General features: G+C 38.3%; 1 protein-coding gene, 1 non-coding gene and 1 pseudogene across 2 annotated transcripts in view; 2 read left to right on the plus strand and 1 right to left on the minus strand.

Moving 5' to 3' along the window:
- Window positions 1-888: 888 nt before the first annotated feature.
- Window positions 889-1,632, plus strand: LOC124078450 (transcription factor BTF3-like; annotated as a pseudogene).
- A 5,073-nt stretch (window positions 1,633-6,705) lies between these two features.
- The window catches only part of Ppm1d (protein phosphatase, Mg2+/Mn2+ dependent 1D), a 45,614-nt gene continuing 27,083 nt past the window's right edge, over window positions 6,706-25,236 (plus strand). Inside the window, exon 1 of the mRNA XM_046423192.2 lies at window positions 6,706-7,396. Within this exon, the coding sequence (XP_046279148.1) occupies window positions 6,925-7,396 (472 nt within the window). The 5' untranslated portion in view covers window positions 6,706-6,924. The remainder of the gene's footprint in view (window positions 7,397-25,236) is intronic.
- Trnaa-agc (transfer RNA alanine (anticodon AGC)) lies at window positions 20,533-20,606 on the minus strand. The gene has a single exon. It is a non-coding gene; the product is annotated as a tRNA-Ala (tRNA).

Raw genomic sequence — 25,236 nt, forward strand, 5'->3', positions numbered from 1 at the left:
ATCTGTAAGGCAACAAATTACCTTCTTTTTCAATAACATCTTGGCTATTCTTATTTTCTCTTCCAGATAAATTTTATTGACTTATTTATTTATAGTAGGAATTGAATGAATCCAGGGGTACTTTACCACTAAGCTACATTCCCAGCCCTTTAAAATTGTATACACACACACACACACACACACACACACACGTTGTTGATAGACCTTTATTTTATTTACTTATATGTGGTGCTGAGAATCGAACCCAGTGCCCCACACAAGCCAGGCAAGTGTGCTACCACTGAGCCACATCCCCAGTCCCCCTTTTTAATTTTTATTTTGAGAGGGGCCTCACTAAGTTGCTGATGCTGGCCTCAAACTTTCAATCCTGGGGCTGGGGATGTGGCTCAAGCGGTAGCACGCTTGCCTGGCATGCGTGCGGCCCGGTTTCGATCCTCAGCACCACATGCAAACAAAGATGTTGTGTCCACCGAAAACTAAAAAAAGAATAAATATTAAAAAAAAAAAAACTTTCAATCCTCTTGGCTTAGCCTTGAGAGTTGCTGTTATTATAGGCATGTAGCACTGTGCTAGGCCCCTTCCAGATAGATTTGAGAATCAATTTGTCATGTAAAAGAATTCCAGATGGAATTTTGGTTATAATACATTTGTATATGAATTTGAGACAAACTGAATTTTTTAAATCTAGGAACATGGAATGATTTTCTATTTGTTCAACTTTTTTTTTCTTTATTAAAGTTCCATAGTTTTTCTCATATCAATTTTATGCAGCTCTAGCTGCCATCTTGCGTCCCTGCATGTGTGCGCCTAATCTCAGCTGGTCTGGCTGAGACCCCCACTGAGCACCAACCCTAGTCTCCCGCCTGGCCCCATTTCCGCTCTGACAACATGAAAGAAACTATTAAGAACCAGAAAAACTCGCCAAACTGCAGGCACAAGTGCGCATCGGTGGGAACTGCTCGCAGAAAGAAGAAGGTGGTTCATAGAACAGCTACAGCAGATGATAAAAAACTTCAGTTCTCCTTAAAGAAGTTAGGGGTAAACAATATCTCTGGTATTGAAGAGATGAATATGTTTACAAACCAAGGAACAGTGATCCACTTTAACAACCCTAAAGTTCAGGCGTCTCTGGCAGCAAGCACTTTCACCATTTCAGGCCATGCTGAGACAAAGCAGCTGACAGAAATGCTACCCAGCATCTCAAACCAACTTGGTACAGACAGTCTGACTAGTTTAAGAACACTGGCTGAAGCTCTTCCCAAACAATCTGTGGATGGAAAAGCACCACTTGCTACTGGAGAGGATGATAATGATGAAGTTCCAGATCTTGTGGAGAATTTTGATGAGGCTTCTAAGAATGAGGCAAAGTGAATTGATCAACTTCTGAAGAAGAGAAACTTGAAGAAGTTACTGGGAGCTGCTATTTTATATTATGACTGCTTTTTAAAATTGTTTTGTTTATGGATCTGATAAAATCTAGATCTCTAATATTTTTAAGCTCAAGCCCCTTGGACACTGCAGCTCTTTTCAGTTTTTGCTTATGCACAATTTATTCTTTGCAGCTAATTAAGCTGAAGAAGCCTGGGAATAAAGTTTGAAACAAAAGTTAATAAAGTTCTTTGCCTAGTCAAAAAAAAAATGCATTTCTTGGTAAGTAATTCATCAATTAATAATTTTTGTCCTAGGCTCAGAGTGTACCACAATGAACAAGGCAAGTTCCCTGTCCTCAAGGAGCTTATATTCTAATTGGGAAAGACAGACAATAAAAAACACCAGATAGGCAATCAATGTGGAAAGCAGTATGGAGATTCCTTGGAAAACTTGGAATGGAATCACCATTTGACCCAGCTGTCCCACTCCTTGTTTTATACCCAAAGGACTACAGTATACTACAGTGATGCAGCCACATCAATGTTTATAGAAACACAAATCACAATAGCTAAATTATGGAACCAATCTAGATGCCCTTCAGTAGATGAATGGATAAAGAAAATGTGGTATATATACACAATGGAATATTACTCAGCATTAAAAGAGAATAAAATCATGACATTTTCAGGTAACTGGATGGAGTTGGAGAATATTATGCTAAGTGAAGTAAGCAAATCCCAAAAAATCAAATCCTAAATGTTTTCTCTGATATGAGGATGCTGATCCCTAATGGAATGGGCGGGGGAGCATTGGAGAATTGGAGCAAATTTACATAGGGCAAAAAGGAGGGAGGGGATAAGAGAGGGTAAAGGGGTAGGAAAGATGGTGGAATGAAATGGATGTCATTACTCCAAGTACATGTATGAAGACATGAATGATATGACTCTACTTTGTGTATAATCAGAGACATGAAAAATTATGCTCTATATGTGTACTATGAATTGAAATGCATTCTGCTCTCATATACAACAAATTAGAATAAAAAAATTTTTAAAAACCCTTCCATTTTCTCACTTATAGAGTGGAAATAATATGTATCTCACATGCTTGTAAGGATTAATAAATATTTTAAGTTCTTTTGTAAACAAATCAAAACAAAAACAAAAACAAACACAGATAGTAGGAAGCTCTCTGTAAAGAATTAAAATGAAGTTATGTGATAGAAAGATATTGAGTGGTTACTTTAGATGGGATGGTTAGGAAAGTCTCCTAATTTCTGAAAGATCTAAATAGCCAGAAGAATCCATTCTTGTAATGATTCTGGGGATGAGGAGATCATTATAAGGAAAAAAACCTTAAGGCTCATAATAGCTTTGAATGTGAGAGGAACAGAAAGGTCAAGAGGGTAGTGGGACAGGGAAGTGTTGTGAGATGGTGCTGGACAAACATTTAAGGGCCAAGTAGATGATATAGATGTTCACAAGGAGTTTGATATTATTTTATTTTTTAGGATGCTGGGGATCAAACTTTGTATATGCTAGGTAGGCACTCTCCCATTGAGTCATATACCCAGACCTGCATATTATTTTAAATGTGATAGAAAGTCACGGGGGAAGTGAATTATCTGACCTGATTTATACTTTTTAAAAGATCATGATAGGGCTGTGATTGTAGCTAAGTGGTAGAGTGCTCACATAGCACATATAAGGCACTGAATTCAATCCTTGAGACCACATAAAAATAAATAAAGGTATTGTGTCCACCTACAACTAAAAAAAAAAAAAATCAAGACAGTAGCTAGCAGAAAAAGAATTTCTTTTGCCAAAATCAAAAGAAAGCGAATGTAGTAGATGGTGATGTGATTTAGGGATGAAAGAAAGATTGAGAAAGGAAGAGATATGGGGAAAAATAATCAAGAGTTTGTTTTGGATATATTAATGATTTTTTAAAAAATATTTTTTTCAGTTGTAAATAGACCTTTATTTTTTTATTTACTTATATGTGGTGCTGAGGATCAAACCCAGTGTCTCACACATTCCAGGCAAGTGCGCTACTGCTGAGCCATAGCCTCACCCCTGTTTTGTCTATTTAAAGTTGAAGTACATGTTAGAATCTCTGTGGAACTATCAAGTATGCAGTTGTCTGTGATGCAAGGTAAAGCTGAGGTTTGGAACATAAATTGAGGAATCTTCAGCAGATAGTCTTTAGAACCATGGTTCTACATGGAATGTATAGGTGAAGGAAGGGGGCCCAGAACAAGGTCCTGGGGGTGTTAGAGTCTGTAAACAAGTCAGGATGGCTCAATGTTAGAGTCTGTAAACAAGTCTGGATGGTGCCTGGCAAAATGCCAGAGGGAGTGGTTTGTGAGATGGAGCCAGCAAGCCATTAAGTGTGGAGATTCCTTATTGGTTGACTGATGTATCTAGTTTATGCTAATTAGATAAGCTGTGTGGAATGTATAAATACTGCTCCTGTCCTGCAATAAACGGCTCCTACTCCTGCTGTATCAATGTACACAAGTTATTCGTCACCCCCCGGTTATTTTGCTGCAGCCATACTGCGGCATGGGGGCACTTCCAACAATTTGAGATCTGGCTGGAAAGAAATCAGCAAAGGAAAATGAGAAAGGGTGGTCAGTCAATGAGGCAGGAAGAAAACCAGGAAAGCATAGTCTCCTTAGAAGCCAAGAGAAGAAAGTTTCAAGAAGGAAACAATGGTTTGATGGGCTACTAAGTTTCAAGAAGTAAGCAATTCTTTCACTTGCTACTTTAGCTGGAATAGAAGAACAGAAACATTTATCATTAGCTTTGGAAACAGAGGTCTGGTTATGTCATAAAAACAATCTTAGGATATTGATGGAGGTGGTGGCCCAATTGGAATGGGTTTAGGAAAAACCATGAGGTAGGAATTGTAAATATCCTCTTGATAGAGAAAAGCCAGGCGAGGTCGTGCCTGCCTGTAATCCGAGTGATTTCGGAGGATTGCAAGTTCAAAGCCAGTCTCAGAAATTTAGCCAAGCCTAAACAACTTAGCAAGACCCTTTCTCAAAATTTTAAAAAAGGTAGGCTGGGGCTGTAGCTCAATGGCAGAGCACTTCCCTAGCATGCATGAGGCACTGGGTTCGGTCCTCAGCACCACGTAAAAATAAACAAATAAAATAAAAGCATTCTGTCCATCCACAACTGGGGGGGGGGGGGAGGTGGGCTGATGGTGCTGGGGATGTGGCACAGTGGTTAAGCACCCTTGGATTCAATGTCCAGTACAAGACAACAACAACAAAACAACCATAAAACACAACAGAACAAAACCCAAACAGCACCACCACCACACACACAAACAAAACAAAACCAAATAAAAAACCCCAAACAAAATCTAGCAACTTTTGCCCTGCAGGGGAACAGAGAAATGGGGGTAGTACAAAGTCAGGTTATGTAAGATAGAGACCAGACCATGTTTATATACAAATGGAGATGACCCAGTAGAAATGAAAAACTGACAAGGCAGGAGCAAGAAAGGTTAATTATTTATGTAAAAGTTTTTGAAGAGAAGGGAGGAGAAAGTATCTAAAAACACTAAAGGAAGTGTTGCCTTTGATGATAGGAAGGCCATGTCACCATGAAGAGGATGAAAAATTTTGTGTATGTGTGTATGTCTATGTGTATGTGTGCGTGTGTATATATATATATATATATATATATATATATATATACATACATATGTATATGTGTATACATATGTATATGTATATATATATATATATATAAACTGTATATATACAATATAAATATATACTGTATGGTTTGTTTTAAGATTAGTATATATAGTCAGAAAGTAGAAGAGCATAAGTAGAAAGTATTACAGAGATAAGAGTCAGATTTATGATGGATGATTTGTAGGCACCAGTTGTGACTGGGATGAAAAGGATTTTAAAGCATATAGAATTGCCTTTTGTAAATCTGTTGGGCAAAACGTTTAAGCTGAATAAAATATAGAGCTAGATAAACTTTTTTCTTGTAGGCTTGTGTATGGAGGCTGCAGGATTACAATAGTTAGTATTTCACTTAGGATCTTTTTATAATTTAAAAATAAGCAAAACTTACAGGTTTTCTTTGAGTGTTAAAATTATTAGTTTTTGTATTGGGGATTGAACCCAGGGGTGCTTAACCACTGAACTACATACCCAGCCTTTTGAGACAGGGTCTCTTTAAATTGCCCACGGGCCCTCCAACTTGCAACCTTCCTGCTTCAGCCTCCTGAGTGGCTGGGATGGTAGGCGTTCACCATCATGCCTGGCTTCTGTTTGCATTTCTTGTGCCAACGGTTTGTATTTTTTCCCCATCCCCATTTTAGTATCATTGAATTTGAAAATCCCAAAGGCTGTACAGGAAATTGCATATAAGAGAGTTGGTGATTAAGTGACCACAAGTGGAAAAAATGAACTTGAAACGGACTCACTACAAAAACGTTTGGTATTGAGAACATACTAATTTCCGTGGAAATTCGGGCAAAGATTTCAGCGCTTGGATTGACGTATGGGGAGAGTTGAGAAATAACCAAATTGTTAGGGCACTGGAGGTCCTGGAGTAAGTTTCTATAAGCTATTTTTAAGTGATAACCTGGAAGTGATACCATAGGAATAAAAAGCTGTATCCAGAGCTAGTCAGAAAAAGTATTAGGTTAACAAAAGCTAAAAAGATGTCCAAGAATTGGTTAAATCCAGCCCTCATAAATCTTTTACATACCTAATTACGTGAAACAGAATTGCGCAATCAATCGTGGAAATTTACCAAGTCTTTTTTTTAAACCACTAAACTGACTGCCTTCCTCAATTCCCAGGATACGTCCCACCCCAAACCAGTTCATTTTTTTCCAGCCAGTTCACAAACGGCCTTCGAAGGAAAGTTTCCCGCCGTTTCACTTTGAGAAGCGTAAGGTCAAATATTCCCCCGTCCTTTCCCCCCATTTTCTACACTCAACGGAGGCCCAAGCTTACTCCGCTTTACCCGCAAGGCGAGCAGCGGGACGTGAAGGGCAGGAACTAGAACCTCGGTCCTGAGGACCGAGGACAAAGGCGACAGACCAAGGCGCTCAGCAACTGCAGAAAACCAGCAGGGCGCAAAAGCCCGAGGGGAGACAGAAGCCGAGAGTTAGAGCGCGGGCCCGCAGCTCCAGGCGGGAGGAGCAGAGAGGCCGTTGCGAGGAGGAGCGAAGGCTGGGGGCGGATGGTGGGTTCGCCCCCCTCGACTCCGGATTGGTGGCGCCCAGAGAGTCGAGTGACGTCAGCCGGGTAGAACGCCTGATTTGTATGATGGGCGAGGGCAGGCGGAGGAAGCTCAGTGCGCAGGCGCAGCTTGTCGACTCTCTCGCCCCAGCGCTCTGGCCCAGCTCTCGCGGACAAGTCCCGACTTCGCGCGCCCCCTCTCCGGGACCGCCCCCTCCTCCCTCTCGGCGTCGTCGAAGATAAACAATAGTTGGCCGGCGAGCGGCGAGTGTGTCTCCCGCCGCCGGATTCGGCGGGCTGCGTGGGACCGGCGGGATCCCGGCCAGCCGGCCATGGCGGGGCTGTACTCGCTGGGAGTGAGCGTCTTCTCTGACCAGGGCGGGAGGAAGTACATGGAGGACGTTACTCAGATCGTGGTGGAGCCCGAGCCGACGGCTGAAGAAAAGCCGTCGCCGCGGCGGGCGCTCTCGCAGCCGTCGCCTGCGCGGCGGTCCCTGGCCGCTCTTCCAGGCAGCGAAGTGTCGGGGAAAGGCCCAGCGGCGGCAGCCCGAGACGCTCGCGACCCTCCCCCGGACGCCGGGGCCTCACTAGCGCCCGGCCGCTGCTGCCGCCGCCGTTCCTCTGTTGCCTTTTTCGCGGTGTGCGACGGGCACGGCGGGCGGGAGGCGGCACAGTTTGCCCGCGAGCACTTATGGGGTTTCATCAAGAAGCAGAAGGGTTTCACCTCGTCGGAGCCGGCGAAGGTTTGCGCTGCCATCCGCAAAGGCTTCCTTGCCTGTCACCTCGCCATGTGGAAGAAACTGGGTAAGTTCCCTGGCTTATTTGGCGCCCGTCTCTTTTTTTCAGGCACTTGAGGGCTTTTGTAGTATCTGCACCGCGTGGGCCCCCAGAGAGAAAGTGGTGGGAAGCAAGACTCTGCTTGGGCTTGTAGCGCTTTTTACGGAGGAGGTCAGGGCACACAAAAGTGGCCTTGCCAAAGATAGAATTGCTGTCTCCCTGAAACCGCTTCTCGCTTTATTTCCACCCCTGAGAGATCAGGGGGAAGCAGTCCTCTCCCTTTGCTAATTCGCTTTCATGGTGGCCAAAGAAAGTGTTTGAAACCCAGTGCCAGGTTTTGATCAAAAGATAAATCGGAAAGACGTTCCTATGTGGGTCAGGCTAAGAAAGCGGGAAATGGCAAAAATCGTACCATTTCCTTACAATCTGTCATAATTTTGCTCTTGATGAACTTATCCCTCTCGGTTGCCTCCTATCGGCGGTGTCATTTCTCTCGGAGTAAAATTAGTAAAAGCTAATTTAGAAGGACTGAAATGTAATCATCCGGCAGTTTTAAAGTCTTTTTAGAAAACAATGTTTTTAGTTGTTGATAGATCTTTATTTTATTTATTTATATGCGGTGCTGAGAATCGAACCCAGGGCTTCATACATGCCAAGGCAAGTGCGCTACCGCTGAGCCCCAGCCCCAGTTTTAAAGTCTTGAAAGGAATTCTGTTGTGATCATAAGATGTTTTAGGAAAACATGAAAAGAAAAAAGAGTGGAACGTGTTGTTACCTTTTAAACTGGCCCCTGCTGGGGGTGCGTCGTTAACTTGTTAGGACTTTTTGTTTGGTAGGTGCCTTACCTAAGTGCTTTCAGATAGTTTTCAACAGTTCTTCATTAAAAGCACTTTTATACGATGTAATACCTGTCAAAGTAACAAAGCTAAGGAGTTACTGTATACCAAATGGAAATAGAGACCTTAATTTCTAAAAATTCGGTGTAGTAGTTTCATCTAAGTTTCAAATGTTTGTAAAGCAACCTGTATTTCTGTATACAGCATATATCATTGCACAGAATTATAGCTGCTTATCTATTGCTGTGAATAAATGGCATGCAAGTTTGTTAGAGAAAAGAAATGATACTCTTTTGTCATTAAAAACAACCTTTGTGGGGCTAGGGTTGTGTCTCAGTGGCAGAGCACTTGCCTACCATGTGTGAGACACTGGGTTCGACCTTTAGCACTGCATACAAAAATAAATAAAATAAAGGCATGATGTCCATCTACAACTACAAAAAATATTAAAGCTTTGTTTATGATAGCATAATAAAGTTGCTCTATATTCGGCAAAGAGAAAAGAGTGTTACAGAATTGTAAAACAACATTTTTAGAAAGGTATTATTATAGAGTTGTAGACTAGTTAGTTTCAAAGTCTGTTTTCCATTTGCTTGGCTTTTTGCCAAGAAATATTTGATTGACTGAAAGACCAACCACTAGGCCTTTTGGAGGAGGTTCCCATCCAATCCCAGGGGCTCCCATTACGGATTTATTTATTTAATGGGCAATAGAGCAGAAAGCACTGGTAGTATATTCTAGAAATATATCATCATTGACTGCAGGGGAACTAGAGATGGACAGAAAGGCAACAAAACAAAATAGGGGGAGATTTGACACACAAAGAACTATTTAGAGTCCTGTTTATTTTCAGTACACTTTTAGCAATGTAAATTTACCATATGTTTGAATTTTAAGAATTAAAAAATCTTTTAAACTTTGCTCCTTGAACTTTTTTTTCTTGTTACTGAGATTGAACCCAGAACTGACTGAGCTAGATCTGCAGCCCTCCTCCCTGCCCTTTTATAAACATTCTGTAGTTTGTGGAGACTTGAATCTTTTTTTAAATTTTTATTTTTTAATATTTATTTAATTATTTTGTGGTGCTGGGGTTGAACCCAGTGCCCTGTGCATGCAGGGCAAGCACTCTACCAGCTGAACTATATATCCCAAGCCCCTGATCTCCAGCCCTTTTTAGTTTTTACTTGAAATGTAAAAAGGGCTGGGGGGAAGAGCTGGGGATTGAACGAAGGGCTTCTCCTCTGGTGAACACAAGCTCTACCCCTGAGCTATACCCCCATCGCCTTAGGCATTTTTTAAGGAAGCAGGGGCCATACTATTAAATGTGTGTATTTTTTTTTTTTTTAACATGTACATACTTTTTTGAATCAAGCTTCCAATGATGAATGGTTTGGAGCCTTGCACTATACTTGTACTAGAGACACATGCCTTGTACCATGGCTAAACCATCCTTAAGACTTAAATAAAAAAAGAATATTCTGAGTGTATTCTTCACATAGGAAGTGCCGAAAATTGTTTAAGTTCACAATTTTTCAGCACATTTTCTTTTCTCCCTCTCTCTCTCTCTCTCTCTTTTTTTGGTAGTACTCTGTATTGAACCCAGTGCCAGTTATGTTCCCAGCCTTTTCTTTTTTGTTTTGAGATAGGGAACAGAATTTTGCTAAGTTGTGAAGGCTGGCCTTGAACTTGCAAATCTTCTGCTTCAGCCTGTGGAATAGCTGGGATTATAGGCATGTGCCTTCACAACATCTTATTATACTTTTTCTTTTGGTACCAGGGATTGAAACAAAGAGTGCTTAACCACTGAGCCACATCCTCAGCCCTTTTTATTTTGAGACAGGGTTTCATTAAGTTGCTTAGGGCCTCAATAAGTTGCTGAGGCGGCCTTGTACTTGGAATTTTCCGGCCTCAGCCTCCCAAGTTGCTGGTGTTACAGGTGTGTGCCACTGCCCCCAGCTACTGTAATCTTAAATTATTAAGGACCCCCAAAAGATTTTTGTGGGCTACATTTAATATTTCCCAGATGAGAAATTTTAAAAAATTCTATTTTAAAACAATAATAAACTGTATATAAATGTTTTTCATGAAAAAATCACTTTATTTCAAAATAAGTAATATTAGTGAGAAGAATGGCATTGTTTTATATTTTGCAGTCTTTTTAAATTTTCAGCCTAATAGAAGACAGCTGAACTTTAATATCTGCTTCTGCACTTAGTCTCTTGTGCTGTTTGATTGAAGTATATAAACAAAAAAGCAAATTCACACACATATGTGGGATGGTAAAGGGATATTTTTGGTGCCAAAGTGGTTGTTTCTGTAATGTTTGTCAAATGGGAATCTGAAATCTCATTACTGAACTTTGCATATTCTTACATTAAGATCTATTGGTCTTTCACTTTGAATGAATCTTTTACTCACGTGTGATTTTGTGACATGTTATATTAGTCATTTGGAAAATAATGGTGCACTGAGTTAGAAATATCTTCTGAATGTTGATGCATTTCATTATATAATAAATTGAAAAAAAATCACATTTGTTTATATCACTGATTTCTTCAGAAAAATCTTTATTGAGAAGGTATCCAGTTAACTGGTGAAGATGTATATTCCAGAATTGAGGTGTTTTTTTTTTTTAATACTTATTTTTTAGGTGTAGATGGACACAACACAATGCCTTTTATCTATTTATTTTTTTTGGTGCTGAGGATTGAACCTGGGTCCAGCCCGTGCTAGGCGAGCGCTCTACCGCTGAGCCACAATCCCAGCCCCAGAATTGAGTTTTTAAAGCAACAATTAGAAATTTATCACTGGCAATAGATACTGTCAGTTTGTATTGAAGCAAAAAGCTCACTTGGTTTGTTCTGAAGAAAACATACACCAAAAAACTAAGTCTTATTAATACAGTTCATTATTCTTTCAGGTAAAAATGATGGTCCATGGTTAGGGCATAGTTAGGGGTTGCTCAGTGGTAGTGTTTTCCTGGCATGTGGGAGGGCATGGGTTTAATCCCCAGCATTTAAAAGAAAAGAAAAAAAAAGCATGGTTAGTTAATTTCATGATCACAAATGCTTTTCTTCTAGACAGCATGTTATCTAACAGAAGCCTATTATTGTACTCCTGTTTTTTGTCATATTGAATATTAAAGACATGTATTCATGGGTTGAAGTTTTTTCAGGGGGGGGGGGTTTGATTTTATGATTCTGGGGATTGAATCCATAAGTGCTTTACTACTGAGCTATATCGCCAGCCCTTTTTATTTTATATTTTGAGACATGGTCTTGCTACATACCTGAGTCTGGCATCCAACTTGCCATTCGCCTGCCTCAGTTTCCAGAGTTGCTGGGATTACAAGCTTGTACTGTGGCACCTTGCATGGGTTGAGGTTTAATAAAATTAAGTTTTAGCCAGGTGCATTGGTGTATTCCTGTACTCCTAGAGACTCAGGATGCTGAGGCAGGAGGATTGCATGTTTAAGGCCCGCCTCGCAATTTAGACCTTGCCTCAAAATAAAAAATTAAAAGGCTAGGATGTTGCTCAGTGGTAAAATCCCCAGTATTTAAAAAAGAAAAGAAAATTGTGTCAGGGACTTTTTTTTTTTTTTATGTTTCCTAGGCTTGTGTCAAATTTGGTGATCTTCCTCCCTTAGCCTCCTGGGTAGCTTGGATTATAGGATTGTACCATCATACCCAGCTTCATTAGGGACATTCTTAAGTGAAAATGGTTTGCTTTTTTTTCTTTTAACTATAAGTGGGTAGCTATGAAGAATAAAATGATTACTAACTCATTTTGGTGCCACTGTCTGAATTGCCAAGGCACTAGCAGTATTACCAACCATTGCTTTTGTACCATCAGTGCGAATGTCTATACAATGAACAGGGCGAATGAGCTCTTAAAATTGTTATGAAAATAACCTGGGCTCTGTGATGCATGCTTATAATTGCATTGACTTTAGAGGCTGAGGCAAGAGGATTCCAGGCCAGCCCTGGCAATTTAGTAAGATCCTATTTTTTTAAAAAAAATATTTTTAGTTGTAGATGGACACAATACCCTTATTTTATTTATTTATTTTTATGTGGTGCTAAGGATTGAAACCAATGCCTGACATGTGCTAGGCAAGTGCACTACCACTGAGCTACAACTTCAGCCCGAGAGCCTATCTTAAAATAAAAAATATAAAGGTCTGGGGATGTAACTCAATGGCAAAGTACTACTGGGTTCAATCCCCAATACTGCCAGAAAAAAAAAAAAAATCCAAAACTACAAAAATAGTTTTGGCCTTAAAGAATCACTGTAAAAATCACAGACTGCTGTGAAATGCCGATATGCTATAGTGTCTGCCCCTTAGCTAAATCTTGAGGTTCTTAGGGACAAAGATAATTGCCTTATTCATCTTTAATTCTTTTGCCCTGGTGCTGGGAGTCAGACCAAGGGCCTCTGTCAAGCTAGGCTAGTGCTCTATCACTGAGCTAAATCCACAGCCCCTAAAATAATGGTTTTTTTAGCCTTTTTTAAAAAATTTGTTTAGCCCCCTTTCTTGATGGTTTAAAGAGGATGGTGAACATAGTGCAACTTATAGCTGTGTATGATAGTCTTATCAAGAGAGCCAAAAGAAAGTGAGGCATGATGGTGCACACCTGTAATCCCAGCTACTCAAGAGGCTGAGGTAGGAGGATCACATTTTTAAGGCCAGCCTCAACAACTTAAGTGAGGCCCTAAGCAATTTAGTGAGACCCTGTCTCAAAATAAAAAAATGAAAAGGGGGAGGGATGTAAATCATTGGTAAAGTACCCTTGGGTTCTATACTCAGTATTCCCCCTCCCCACCCCCAACATGTGCACACATGCACACACAAAAATGTTACCTGAGTGCATTGTATCTCATCCTTCCACTCCCCATGAGATGCAACTGCTGCCTCAAATTCAGTGTTTATCATCCTCATTTCTTCATAATGTTATTGTGTCACTGCATATCTAAAGAATATATAGTACCTTTTGCATATTTTTTATAACTTAAATGACACCTTACTATATGTATTCTTGTCTGTCTTGCTTTTTTGGTTCAGTATAGTTTGTGATTCCTTCTTGTTGATACATGTAGCTCAGTTTGTTTTCATCTATGGATAGTATACACACAAATATGGTGCTCATTTATTGTATTCCCTCCTCTTTTTTTGAAAAGAGGTCTTGCTTCCTTGCTTACACTGTTCTGGAGCTCCTGGACTCATGAGATCCTCCTGCCTGAGCTTCCCGAGACTCAAGTGCTGAGACTACAGGTGCATGGTACCACGCCTAGTTCTTTGTATCCTCAATGAATATTTAGTTTTCCAACCATTTATAATGAAAAACATATCTGTAACCACTTTCATGATATAGCAGTGGAATTGAGTAGTTTTTATGGAGACCATATATTTTACAAAGCCAAAAACATTTCTCTGTCCCTTAGAGAAAAGATTTGCTGACTCTGTTCAGAACAATTGTTGCATCATGGAGTGTGCACATCTTGAACTTACTAGCTATTGCCAAATTGCCTTTCAAAGTTTTTGCACCAGTTTACTCCTGAGACGTATAGGACAGTATATAGTTCTTCCACCTTCTTGTGAATAATTGAAGTTGTCAGACTACATATTATTTCATTCTGCTGGATATGAAATTGTATCTCATTGTGGTCTTTTTTTAATATTTTTTTTTTGAATTTTTAAATATTTATTTATTTCTTAGTTTTCGGCGGACACAACATCTTTGTTTGTATGTGGAGCTGAGGATCGAACCCGGGCCGCACGCACGCCAGGCGAGCGCGCTACCGCTTGAGCCACATCCCCAGCCCCTCATTGTGGTCTTAATTTTCATTGTCCTGATCACTAATTGAGATTAAGCACCTTTGCTTATATAAGTAGGACTTTTTTGTGTGTGTGTGTGCTGGGGATTGAACCCAGGGGCGCTTAACCACTGAGCCACATCCTCAGCCCTCTCTATCTACCTACCTACCTACCTATCTATCTATCTACCTACCTACCTCCCTATCTATCTATCTATATTTTGTTTAGAGACAGGGTCTTGCTGAGTTGCTCAGGGCCTTACTAAGTTTCTGAGCCTGCTTCAAACTTGCAGTCCTCCTGACTAAACCATCTGAGCCTTTGGGATTGTAGGTGTATGCCACTGCACCTGTCTGTGTTTTCTTTTTATGAGACACCTTTAAATCTTTCTGTTCATGTTAATATTTGAATTGTTTTCTGTCTGATTTGAAGAAGTTCTTTATTTCAGAGGAAGTTCTTTATGTATTTCAGGTACTAATTCTTAGTTACAGAGGTTGCAAATTAGAATTTTAGTCAATTTTATGTTTATTAATCAATAAAAGATTTTACATTTAATATAGTTTTGTTAATCATTTCCTTCAAATTTCATGCTTCTTTTGAGTTCTATTGAAGAAAATTTTCTATATTTTTTATTTTACAGAAAAAAATTTTGACACTGGGAATGAAGCCTTAAGTATGCTAGGCAAACATTCTATCATTGAGCTACTTATCCAGGTCTTTATTTTTTCAGCTTATCAAGTTATATTTTGAAATGGGGTTTTCCTAAATTGCCCTGACTTGTCTTGAACTTGTGATCTTCCTGCCTCAGCCTCTTGAGTAACTGGGATCCCAGGCATGTTCCACCATGCCCAACTTTTTTCTGTACTTCAAAGTTACAAAAGATATTTTTGTGTTCTCTTCTAAAAGATATGTAGCATTGCTTTTCACAATTAAGTCCTCTTATTTTATCTGGGAGTGCTGGCACATACCTGTAATCCCAGCAAGTATGGAGACTCAGATAAAAGGGTTACTGGAGAGCAGCCTGGGTAACTTAGGGAGAACCTGCCTCAAAATGAAATTAAAAAAAAAGAGCTGGGTCTATAGTTCAGTGGTCGGATGCTTGCCTAGCATGTGTAAGGCCCTGGGTTCAAACCCTAGATCCACAAGAAAAAAAAAGTTAATCATTTTTGTTTTTTGTCATCTATTTATGTGTGTGCTATTCAATATAGTACCCACTGGCTGCATGTGACTACTTAATATTTAAGAAAGAAAGCTTTATTGAGATATATCGTACATACAATACATGTTACATTTTAAAGCATACCATTTGGTAGGTTTTTTATTTTATTTTTTGGTTGTAGATGGACACAATATCTTTATTTTATTTATTTAATTTTTAAATTTTTATGTGGTGCCAGGGGATCAAACCCAGTGCCTCACACATGCTAGGTAAGCATGCTAGGTAATCACTCTACCACTGAGCCACAACCCTAGCCCCCCAATTTGGTAGTTTTGACACATGTAAGAGTGTGTGTGTGTGTGTGCGCACATGTGCCTGCCATACCAACATGATAATATAATAAATATCTTTCACTACCAAAAGTTTTCTCTTGCCTGTTTATAATCACAGTTGACTCTCCATATCCACAGGTTCTATATCCTCAGATTTAGCCAAGCATGGATCAGAAATATTTGGGGAAAAAAATGCATGTGCACTCAACATGTACAGATTTTTTTGTCATTATTCCCTAAACAATACAGTATAAATACTATTTACATGGTATTTACATTGTGCTAAGTGTTGTAGGTAGTCTAGATAAAAGATATGGGAGGATGTGCATAGGTTATATGGTACTTTATATAAGTGCCTAGAGCATTTGTAGAGATTTTTGGGGATTTTTGGGGGATTCTGGAACCATTCCTCCTCAGATACCAAGGGATGACTGTACTCCCCATGTTCCACAGCTTACATTCATAGGTAACCACTGCTCTGTAGATTATTTTGCCATTTTTTTTTTTTTTTTTTGGTACTGGATATTGAACCCAGGGGCACTTAACCACACCACCAGCTCTTTTTTCTTTTTTTTTTGTATTTTATTTAGAGACAGCTCACTGAGTTGCTTAGGTCCTTGCTAAGTTGCTGAGGCCGGCTTTGAACTTGGGATCCTTCTGCTTCAGCTTATCAAGTTACTGGGAGCTTTCTAGGATTGTAATATATGGAATCTTACAGGATTTTTTTTATCTTCCTTCTTTGACTTAGCATAATTATTTTGAGATCACTTTATTGTAGAAATCATTATTTCATTCCGTTTTATTGCTGCATACTACACTTTATCTGTTCACCTTGTGATGAACATTTGGGTTGTCTGCAGTTTTGCCTATTAAATGAAGCTGATATAAAGCTTTTTTTTTTTTTCATCAGTAGAATGACTACTAATAAGAAAGAATGGTAAAACTAGAAAATCACATTTGGTAACCATTATAGTTATTTGTTCAGCCAAAAAAATATAATGTTAAAACTAGTGGATAAAATTTGAGGGAAAGAATTATATTTCCTAGGGGTACTGTCACAAATTCCAAAAGATTGGATGACATGAAAGAACAAGAATTCACTCTTTCATGGTTCTGGAGGCTAAAAGTTGAAAATCAAGGTGTCATCAGGGTTGGACAATTCTTGGGATTTCTTGGCTCCTAGATAGATCACTTAATCTCGACTTCCATCTTTTTATTGCCTTTTTCTGTCTTTTGTTCTTCTCTAAGGACACTTGTCTTTGGAATTAGTGCTTGCCTACTCTAATCCAGGATGAGCTTTTTAAACATTCTTAACCTGTTTACATCTGCAAAGGCCTTTTTTCCAAATAAGGTCACATTCATAGGTTTTTGGGTGGATATATCTTTTCACTTAGAGTTGAGAAATACCATTCAGCCTAATCAAAGGATATTTACAGTGTCTCAGTTTATCCCACCCCAGAATACTTTATTAAAAAAGAAAAAGATCAGAGCTGGGGTTGTGGCTCAGTGGTAAAGCACTGTGCCTAGCACATAAGAAGTGCTGAGTTTGATCCTCAGCACCACACAAAAATAAATAAACATAAATAAAGATATTTAAAAAAAGATTATAGTGGAGAAACCTGGTAGACCTCATCTTAAGTAATTAAAAATAGCAGTAGTTTTAATGAAACAAGTGGAAATTTTATACTGCCTCTAATAAGATTATAGTTAATAATAATACTTTTGTGATATTTCTAGTGCTTAATAACCTGAAAACAAATGTGAAGATATATAAAACAAACCCAAGTTGAAAGACATTCATGAATTGGCTGGCCTAGTTAGATTCCTTAAAAGCACCAAGGGAACATGGGGAATTATTCCGGATATACGAGACATAATAAGGAAAATAACAAGAGATTATGGGTTTTATCTTTTGTTACATATAAAGCACATTATTAGGATAATTGATGAAATTTAAATGAGGTCTACTGACTAGATGGTGATGTGATGTCAGTGTTAACTTCCTGATTTTGATGGTGGTTATGGTTTGAGAGTGTCCCCCAAATTCATATGTTGGAAATTTAATTCCTTAATTTGGCAGTGTTGGGGAGTGGGGCCTAGTAGAAGGTCATGGGGATGAAGCCCTCAGAAATTCATTAATGCTTTTCTCTAGAGAATGAGTTAGCTATGGCCGGAGTTTTGCCCCTGTTCTCTTTCTTCCCTCTACCTGTACTTGTCCTTCCACTTTCTGCCATGAATTGAGGGAGTAAATGCCCCACCTAGCTCACAGGATGTGGCCACCTAATCTGAGACTTTGTAGCCTTCAGAAGTCAAAATAAATGTCTATTCTTTATAAATTACCTAGTCTTAGATATTCTGTTATAATAATAGAAAATGGTTTAAGACAATGGTTGATTATGAAGGAGAATCCCCTTGTTTGTTAGGAATTAGGTACTATAAATATTTGGGATATCTTGTTGGTGGTTTACTCAATATTGGTTCAGGAAAAGAAAGTTCTTTGAAATATTGGGAAAAAAAATAAAACAAGAAAGTTGAAGAACTAGGTATCATGAAGATCATAATCCCGGGTACCTCCACGAATATATATGGTATATCCATAACAGATTAAAAAAGGCTATATTTATTTGTTTTAGTAAAGAAAACCAGAAATAACAGTTTCTTTTGTAATCACCCCTTATTTATAATAATCCAGTTATTTTCCAAAAAAAGTCCCAGAGTTTTTAATGGTCAAACTATAGAATGGAATATACAGGATCACCACCACTGCTGTTTTCATGTTTTACTATTGGCACCAGTCTTTGTGATTTAAAGGAATGCGAGAATGTTTTTAGTTTACTATTTTGGAGGACAGTATCATTGTTAGGGTGTTCTGAAGTCTTGCAGTTGGCCTGTTCTAGTAATAGGCTTCCTAACTTGTCAATTAAGAGTTACGAGGGAGTCCGGCATGGGTGGTGCATATCTGTAATCAGTGGCTTGGGAGGCTGAGGCAGGAGGACAAGTTTAAAGCTAGCCTTAGCAATTTAATGAGGCCCTAAGTAATTTAGCAAGACCTAGTCTCAAAATAAAAAAAACAATAAAAAGAGTTGGGGATGTGACTGAGTGGTTAAGTGCCCCTGGGTTTATTAGTTCCTGGTTACCCAACCCACACACAAACACACACAAAAAGAGCTATAAGGGAACCAAGTGTGAAAGATGGGTGGTATGTGCCTATAATCCCAGGTACTCCAGGAGCCTGAGGCAGGAGGATTGTAAATTTGAGGCCAGCCTGCGCAATTTAGCAAGACCTTGCCTTAAAAATAAAATTTAAAAAGGGCTGTGGATATAGCTCAGTGATAAGACTGCCTCTGAATTCAGTCTCTAGTAACACACACACAAAAAGTAAAAATAAAAAAAGATACTGTAATTAGTTTAGTAGGATGAATTAAGAACTACATTTGAGATAAATGGTAATCAAGGTTACATTTGAAACCAATTTCATTACTTTACGTCATTACAAAATATCTCTGTACATGTTACATGTGCTTTTGAACAAAAATTTGATTTAAATATTAATTTTGTGTCATTAAATGTTTTTTTTTTTTTGCTATTTTCCCTAATTTTGTTTCAGGTGATTTTTGTAAATGGCTGAATTACTTATATGCTGTAGGTAAAAATGCTTGAGAACCCCTCTTTTCTGGATATCTCTTTATTAACTTCCATTGTGATAATAGGTTTTTTCCTTATTTTTAGATTCTTAGCTGGAGAGAGCAACCTACTACAGCTGTTTAAAGTTTCATCAGGAAATAATAAGGGAATAACATATATTCCATGCTTATATAATTATATCAAAATTTTTACTGTCAGGTATAACTAAAAATAACCCAGAAAAGAAGAGAAATAGGTAAGACACAATAATAGAAAGCACTGTAGATATTTACCGCATCCTCTAAGCTGAGCTTTTAGGAATGACTTCTGTAACCAGACTGAAGAACTGAAAGGGCTAAAGAGCCATATCTGCTCTGATCTATGCTAGCAAAATTGATATTTTCTCCCTGTTTCTTTTTATCTTAAAAAAGTTATAAACTGGGCATGGTGGTATGCCCAGCTAATAATTTCAGTTACTTAGGGAAACTGAGGCAGGAGGATCCCTTGAGCCCAGAAGTTAGGGACCTCATCTAAAAAAAAAAGTTATGAAATATATGTGTGTGTGTGTGTGTGTGTGTGCGAGAGAGAGAGAGAGAGAGAGAGAGAGAGAGAGAGAGAGAGAGAAAGAAAACCTAAGTATACACTTTCCATCCAGTTAGGAAAGAAAACATTGTTTGTACTTAAGACACAGCTATACGTCCTTTTTTCTCCCCCAAGGTGTGATCACCATTCCCATTTTGTGATGATAGTTGTGTAGTGATTTGATTTTTATTTCTTAATAGTTTGAGCAACTTCTGTCTAAACATAGAAGCTAGTTTTTGAAGAAAATTATACTGTATGTATTTTTGTACTTCGTCCCCCTTCCCCCCTTTTGGCAATATTATTTAGTCCGGGCCTTGCACATGGTAGGAAAGCCCTGTGCCACTGAGCTGCATCCCCACTGCCTCCTCCATTCTTTAAACTTTTAAGATAAGGTTGAAATTGCCCAGGTTGGCTTGGAACTTGCTTCAGTATCCCAAGTATCTGAGATTACAGGTATTCATCAGCATGCCTGGCTCAATCTTGTGCTGCTTATGAGATTCTTATACTATGTGTATATATGGTAGTCCAGTCTCTATGTTGAAGTACATTGGGATGAGTTGGCCCATTTTTAGCCTTCGTGAACAGTGCTGCTTTGAACATTTCATATAAGTTCTTTGAATATGTACCTTAACATATCATCTACCATATGGTATACAACTAGGGGTAGTCAAAGCTATATATAAATCTTCACATTTTATAGGTGATGTCTAAATGTTTCTGAAATGTTATCATTCTATACTCCTGTCAGTAGCTGATAATTCGTGTTAAAAAAAATATATATATATATATATAATATTTTTTTTTTTTTTTTTTTTAATTTGTGGTGCTGGGGATTGAACCCAGGGTCTTGTGCATGCTAGGCAAGCACTCTACCAACTGAGCTACATCCCCAGCCCTATATATATATTTTTTGGTACTGGGGATTAAACTCAGGGGCACTTTACCACCCCCAGACCTTTTATTTTTTGTCATTTTTAATTTTGAGACAGGGCCTTGCTAAGTTATTGAGGCTGACCTTGAAATTGTGATTTGTTTCTCCTCAGCCGCCTCTGAGTTGCTGGGATAGCAGGTGTACACACTGCACTGGAATTGTCATTCCTTATTCTTTACCATAATTGCTATTGTCAGATTTTATTTTTCTTTCTTTCTTTTTTTTGGGGGGGGGATATTGGGGATTGAACTCAGGGAAATTGTGTTCCATTTACAAGAATTTTTTTTTTTTACAAAAAGAAACAACTATTTTGCATGTGTTTTGGTTGTTTTAATTTCTTTGCTAATGCCTATTTGGGCCTTTTGTCCATTTTTCCATTTAGATAGTCTGTCTTAGTGATTTGATTTGTAGGGACATTTTATATTCTCTTCCATTCTGTGAGTTGTCTTTTCATGGTATCTTCTGAAAAATAGATGTTTTTAGATGTAGTTTTATTTTTTTATGGTGTGTAATGTGATGGTTTGATGTATGTATATATTGTGAAATAATTGCCAAAATCAAGTTAATTAATATATTTATCATCTCATATAATTACCAGAAAAGGTGATGAGAACATATAAGAGCTACTCAGCAAATTTCAAGTACACTGGTATATAGTTGCTAGACTGTGCATAAGATCTTGAGAATTTATTCATCTTAAACCTGGAAGTTTGTATCCTTTGACCATGTCTACTTCTCCCAGTCCCTAACCCTTGACAACCATCCATCTAGTCTCTGCTTCTATGAGTTTGATTTTTTTAGATTCCATCTATAAGTGAGGTCATAGAGTATTTGTTTTTCTGTTGCTGGTTTATTTCATGTACCAAGTATCCTCCAGGTTTGTCTTTATCATTGGAAATGGCAGGCTTTGCTTCCTTCCTTTTTGGCTGAATGATATTCTATTGTTTGTAGAGATTGAATAATATTTTTATTATTAAGAAGTATCTGAAGTATTGGGACCAGAAGTGTTTCGAATTTTTTCAGATTGTGGAATATTTACATACATATAATGAAATATCTTGGGAATGGGATCTGAGTCTAAACACAGAATTCATTTGTGTTTTATATGTACCTTATACACAAAGCCTGAAGCTGATTTTATACAATATTTATTTATACAATATTTATTTATTTAGAGTGCTAAGAACTGAACCCAGGACCTTGTGCATGCTAAGCAGGTCCTCTTCTGCTAAGATACACACTAGCTGAGCCTGCATTTTTGTATACATCCTATCAAATACATAGGTCAGGTATCAAATTTTCTATGTGAGGCAGCCTGTTGGTGCTCATAAAACATTTTGGATTTCATAGTTTTGGGTTGGGGATTTACAGCTGGTATATGTTATATTTCCTTTATCCATTGGCCAAATAAATAGGTTGATTCCATATCTTAACCATTGTGAATAATATTGCATAGAACATGGAAGTAAAGATCTTTTTTTAAGGTCCTGATTTTATTTTCCTTGGGTATATGCCCAGAAATGGAGTTTTTTTTGGTTTTAACATTTTTTTTAGTTGTAGATGGACACAAAACCTTTAATTATTTATCTTTATGTGGTGCTGAGGATCGAACCCAGTGCCTCACCCATGCTTGGCGAGTGCTCTATCACTGAGCCACAATCCTAGCCTCCAGAAATGGGATTTTTAAGTCATGTGGTATTTCTATTTTTAATTTAATTTTTATTTTTAATTAATCTCTATACTTTTTTCCATAATGGTTGTACCAGTTTACCTTCTCAACCAACACTTGTTACTTACAGGAAGTATCAAAAAGTAGAGTGATAACTCATTGTGATTTTGATTTGAATTTCCCTTATTAATAATGTTGAGCATCAATTTATTTATTTATTGGCTATCTGTATGCTTTGGGAAAATGTCTATGCATTTACCCATCTTCCTACCCACAACTACTGGGCATTGCACATGCTAGGCAAGTGCTACACCGCTGAGCTGTATCCTCGGCCTTATTTTATTTTATGTGTCTACTTATTTTTTATTTTAAAAAATCATTTTTATTTTATGACAGGATCTTGCTAAGGTGCCCAGGCTTGCCTTGAACTTGTCCTACTGCCTTAGCTTCCTGAGTAGCTGGGATTACAGGCATGTGCCATATCACTAGACTCCTTTTTTTTTTGTTGTTTTATTTTGTTTTTTGTTACTAGGGATTGAACCAGTGCACTTAACCACATTCCCAGCCTTTTCTTTCTTTTTTGTTTTTATTATTAGAGATAGGGTCTGAGTTCCTTAGGGCCTCCCTAAATTGCTGTGGTTGGCTTTGAACTCATGATCTTCCAGCCTTAGCCTCCTGAGCCTCTGGGATTACAGGATCCCAGCTCCTTTCCCCATTTTTAAATTGGCTTTTTTCTTTGTTTGTTTTTGTTTCCTCAAATGGGTTGTATAAGTTTCTATATATTTTGAATATTAATTCTTTATCAGATACATGCTTTGCAAATATTCTCTTGTAGGTTGCTTGGATATTGGGTATCTCCCAAAGCTCATGTGTGAGACAGTGCAAGAACATTCAGAGATGAAATGTTTGCCTTATGAGAGCCTTAACCCAATAGAGAATTAATCCCCTCTTGGGGATTAACTGGATGGTACTGAGGGCAGGGTAGGGTGACTGGAGGAGATGGGCACTGGGTGCATGCCTCTGGCGGTATATATTTTGTATCTGGCGAGAGTTTTCCTCTGCTTTCTGACCATCATGTGAACTGCTTCCCTCTGCCACACTCATCTGCCATAATGTTTTGTCTCACCTCCTGCCCTGGGAGCTGGCTGTCTGTGGACTGAGATCTCTAAAACTCTGAGCCCCCAAATAAACTTTTCCTTCTCTAAAATTATTCTTTTCAGGTCTTTTAATGACAGCAATGAAAAAGCTGACCAAAACGGTTGCCCTGGGCTGGGGTTGTAGTTCAGTGGTAGAGCGCTTACCTAAGGTGTGAGGCACTGGGTTTGAGTCTCAGCACCACATATAAATAAATAAAATAAAGGTCCATTGAAAATTTAAAAATATATTAAAAAGATGGTTGCCTTTTCATTTTGTTGATTTCCCCCAACCCTTGGTGCTGGATCCTTGCGCATGTTAAGCAATGCTCTGCTGTTGAGCTACACTGTACCTTGACTGTTTTCAGTGCTGTGTGGAAACTTTTTAGTTTGTAGTCCTGCTTTTTTTTTTTTTTTTACTTTTGATATGATGGCTAAAAATAAAGTCATTGCCAAGATCAGTGTCAAGGAACTTTTATCCCTGCTTTCTTGTAGGAGTTTCATGTCTTACCATTTGATTTTATAATACATTTTCAGTTAGTTTTTGTGTATTATGTAAGACAATTTCATTATTTTACATGTGGATATTAAGGTTTTCAAATGCTGTTTATTAAAGAGACTATCCTGTCCTCTTTTGGAATTCTTGTCAAAGATTAGTTGACAGTATATGCATGTTTATGTCTGGACTTTCTGTTCTCCATTGGTTTAAACCAGTACCATATGATTTTTTTTTTTTTAAGAGAGAGAGAGAGAGAGAGAATTTTAATATAAATTTTTTAGTTTTTCGGAGGACACAACATTTGTTTTGTATGTGGTGCTGAGGATCTAACCTGGGCCGCACGCATGCCAGGTGAGCGCGCTACTGCTTGAGCCACATCCCCAGCCCCCAGTACCATATGATTTTGATTACTAATACTGTAATATAGTTCAAATTTGGAAGTGGGATGCCCCTAGTTTTATTCATTCTTAAGATTGTTGGCTATTTAGGGTCTTTTATGGTTCCATATGAATTTTAAGATTTTTTTTTCTATTTTTATGGAAAATGCTAGTGGAATTTTGATAGGTATTGCATTGAATCTGTAGAACACTTTGGGTACTAATGCTCTTGCAATTCTTGAACATGGAGTTATCTTTCCATTTATTTGAATCTTCAGTTTGTTTCATTAATTTCATATTTTTGTGTGTATATTGCTGGGGATGTAACCCAGCTCCTCCAGTGTGCTAGGCAAGTGCTATACCACTGATCTCTCTCTACACCCAGTCCTAGAAATGCAATTATTTTTATATGTTGATTTTGTATCCTGCAATTTTATAGAATGTGTAAGGTCTTTTTGTGGAGTCTTTAGATTTTCTATATATAAGATCATGCCATCTGCAGACAGTTTTCCTTTTTCTTTGGTATCAGGGATTGAACCCAGTGGCACTATACTACTGAGCCATATCCCCATCTCTTTTTATTTTGAGACAGGGCTTCAATAAGTTGCTAAGGCTGGCCTTGAAATTACAATCTCTCTGCTTTAACCTCCCATGTCACTGGGGTTACAGGTGTGCACCAAATATACTCAGAGATAAAATGACGTGTGTATATATATAAATGAATTTTTAGCTTGTTGAATATTAGCTGTTCTGGTTTCCCTGAGCAATTGAGAATGTCTCTATTTCATATACTCCACATAGTTCCCTTCTGTGAGTGACAGGGCATTTTGTAGGGTAATTTCAGTCTGGGGATGGAATGAAGAGATGCAGTTGCTTTGTGGTTCAGAAGGTTTATTTTCAGAGTATATAACAT

The sequence above is a fragment of the Marmota monax genome, unplaced genomic scaffold, assembly GCF_021218885.2.
Source record: "Marmota monax isolate L192 unplaced genomic scaffold, Marmota_monax_Labrador192_F-V1.1 WCK01_AAM20220418_F8-fsc00171, whole genome shotgun sequence".
NCBI classification, from domain to species: domain Eukaryota; kingdom Metazoa; phylum Chordata; class Mammalia; order Rodentia; family Sciuridae; genus Marmota; species Marmota monax.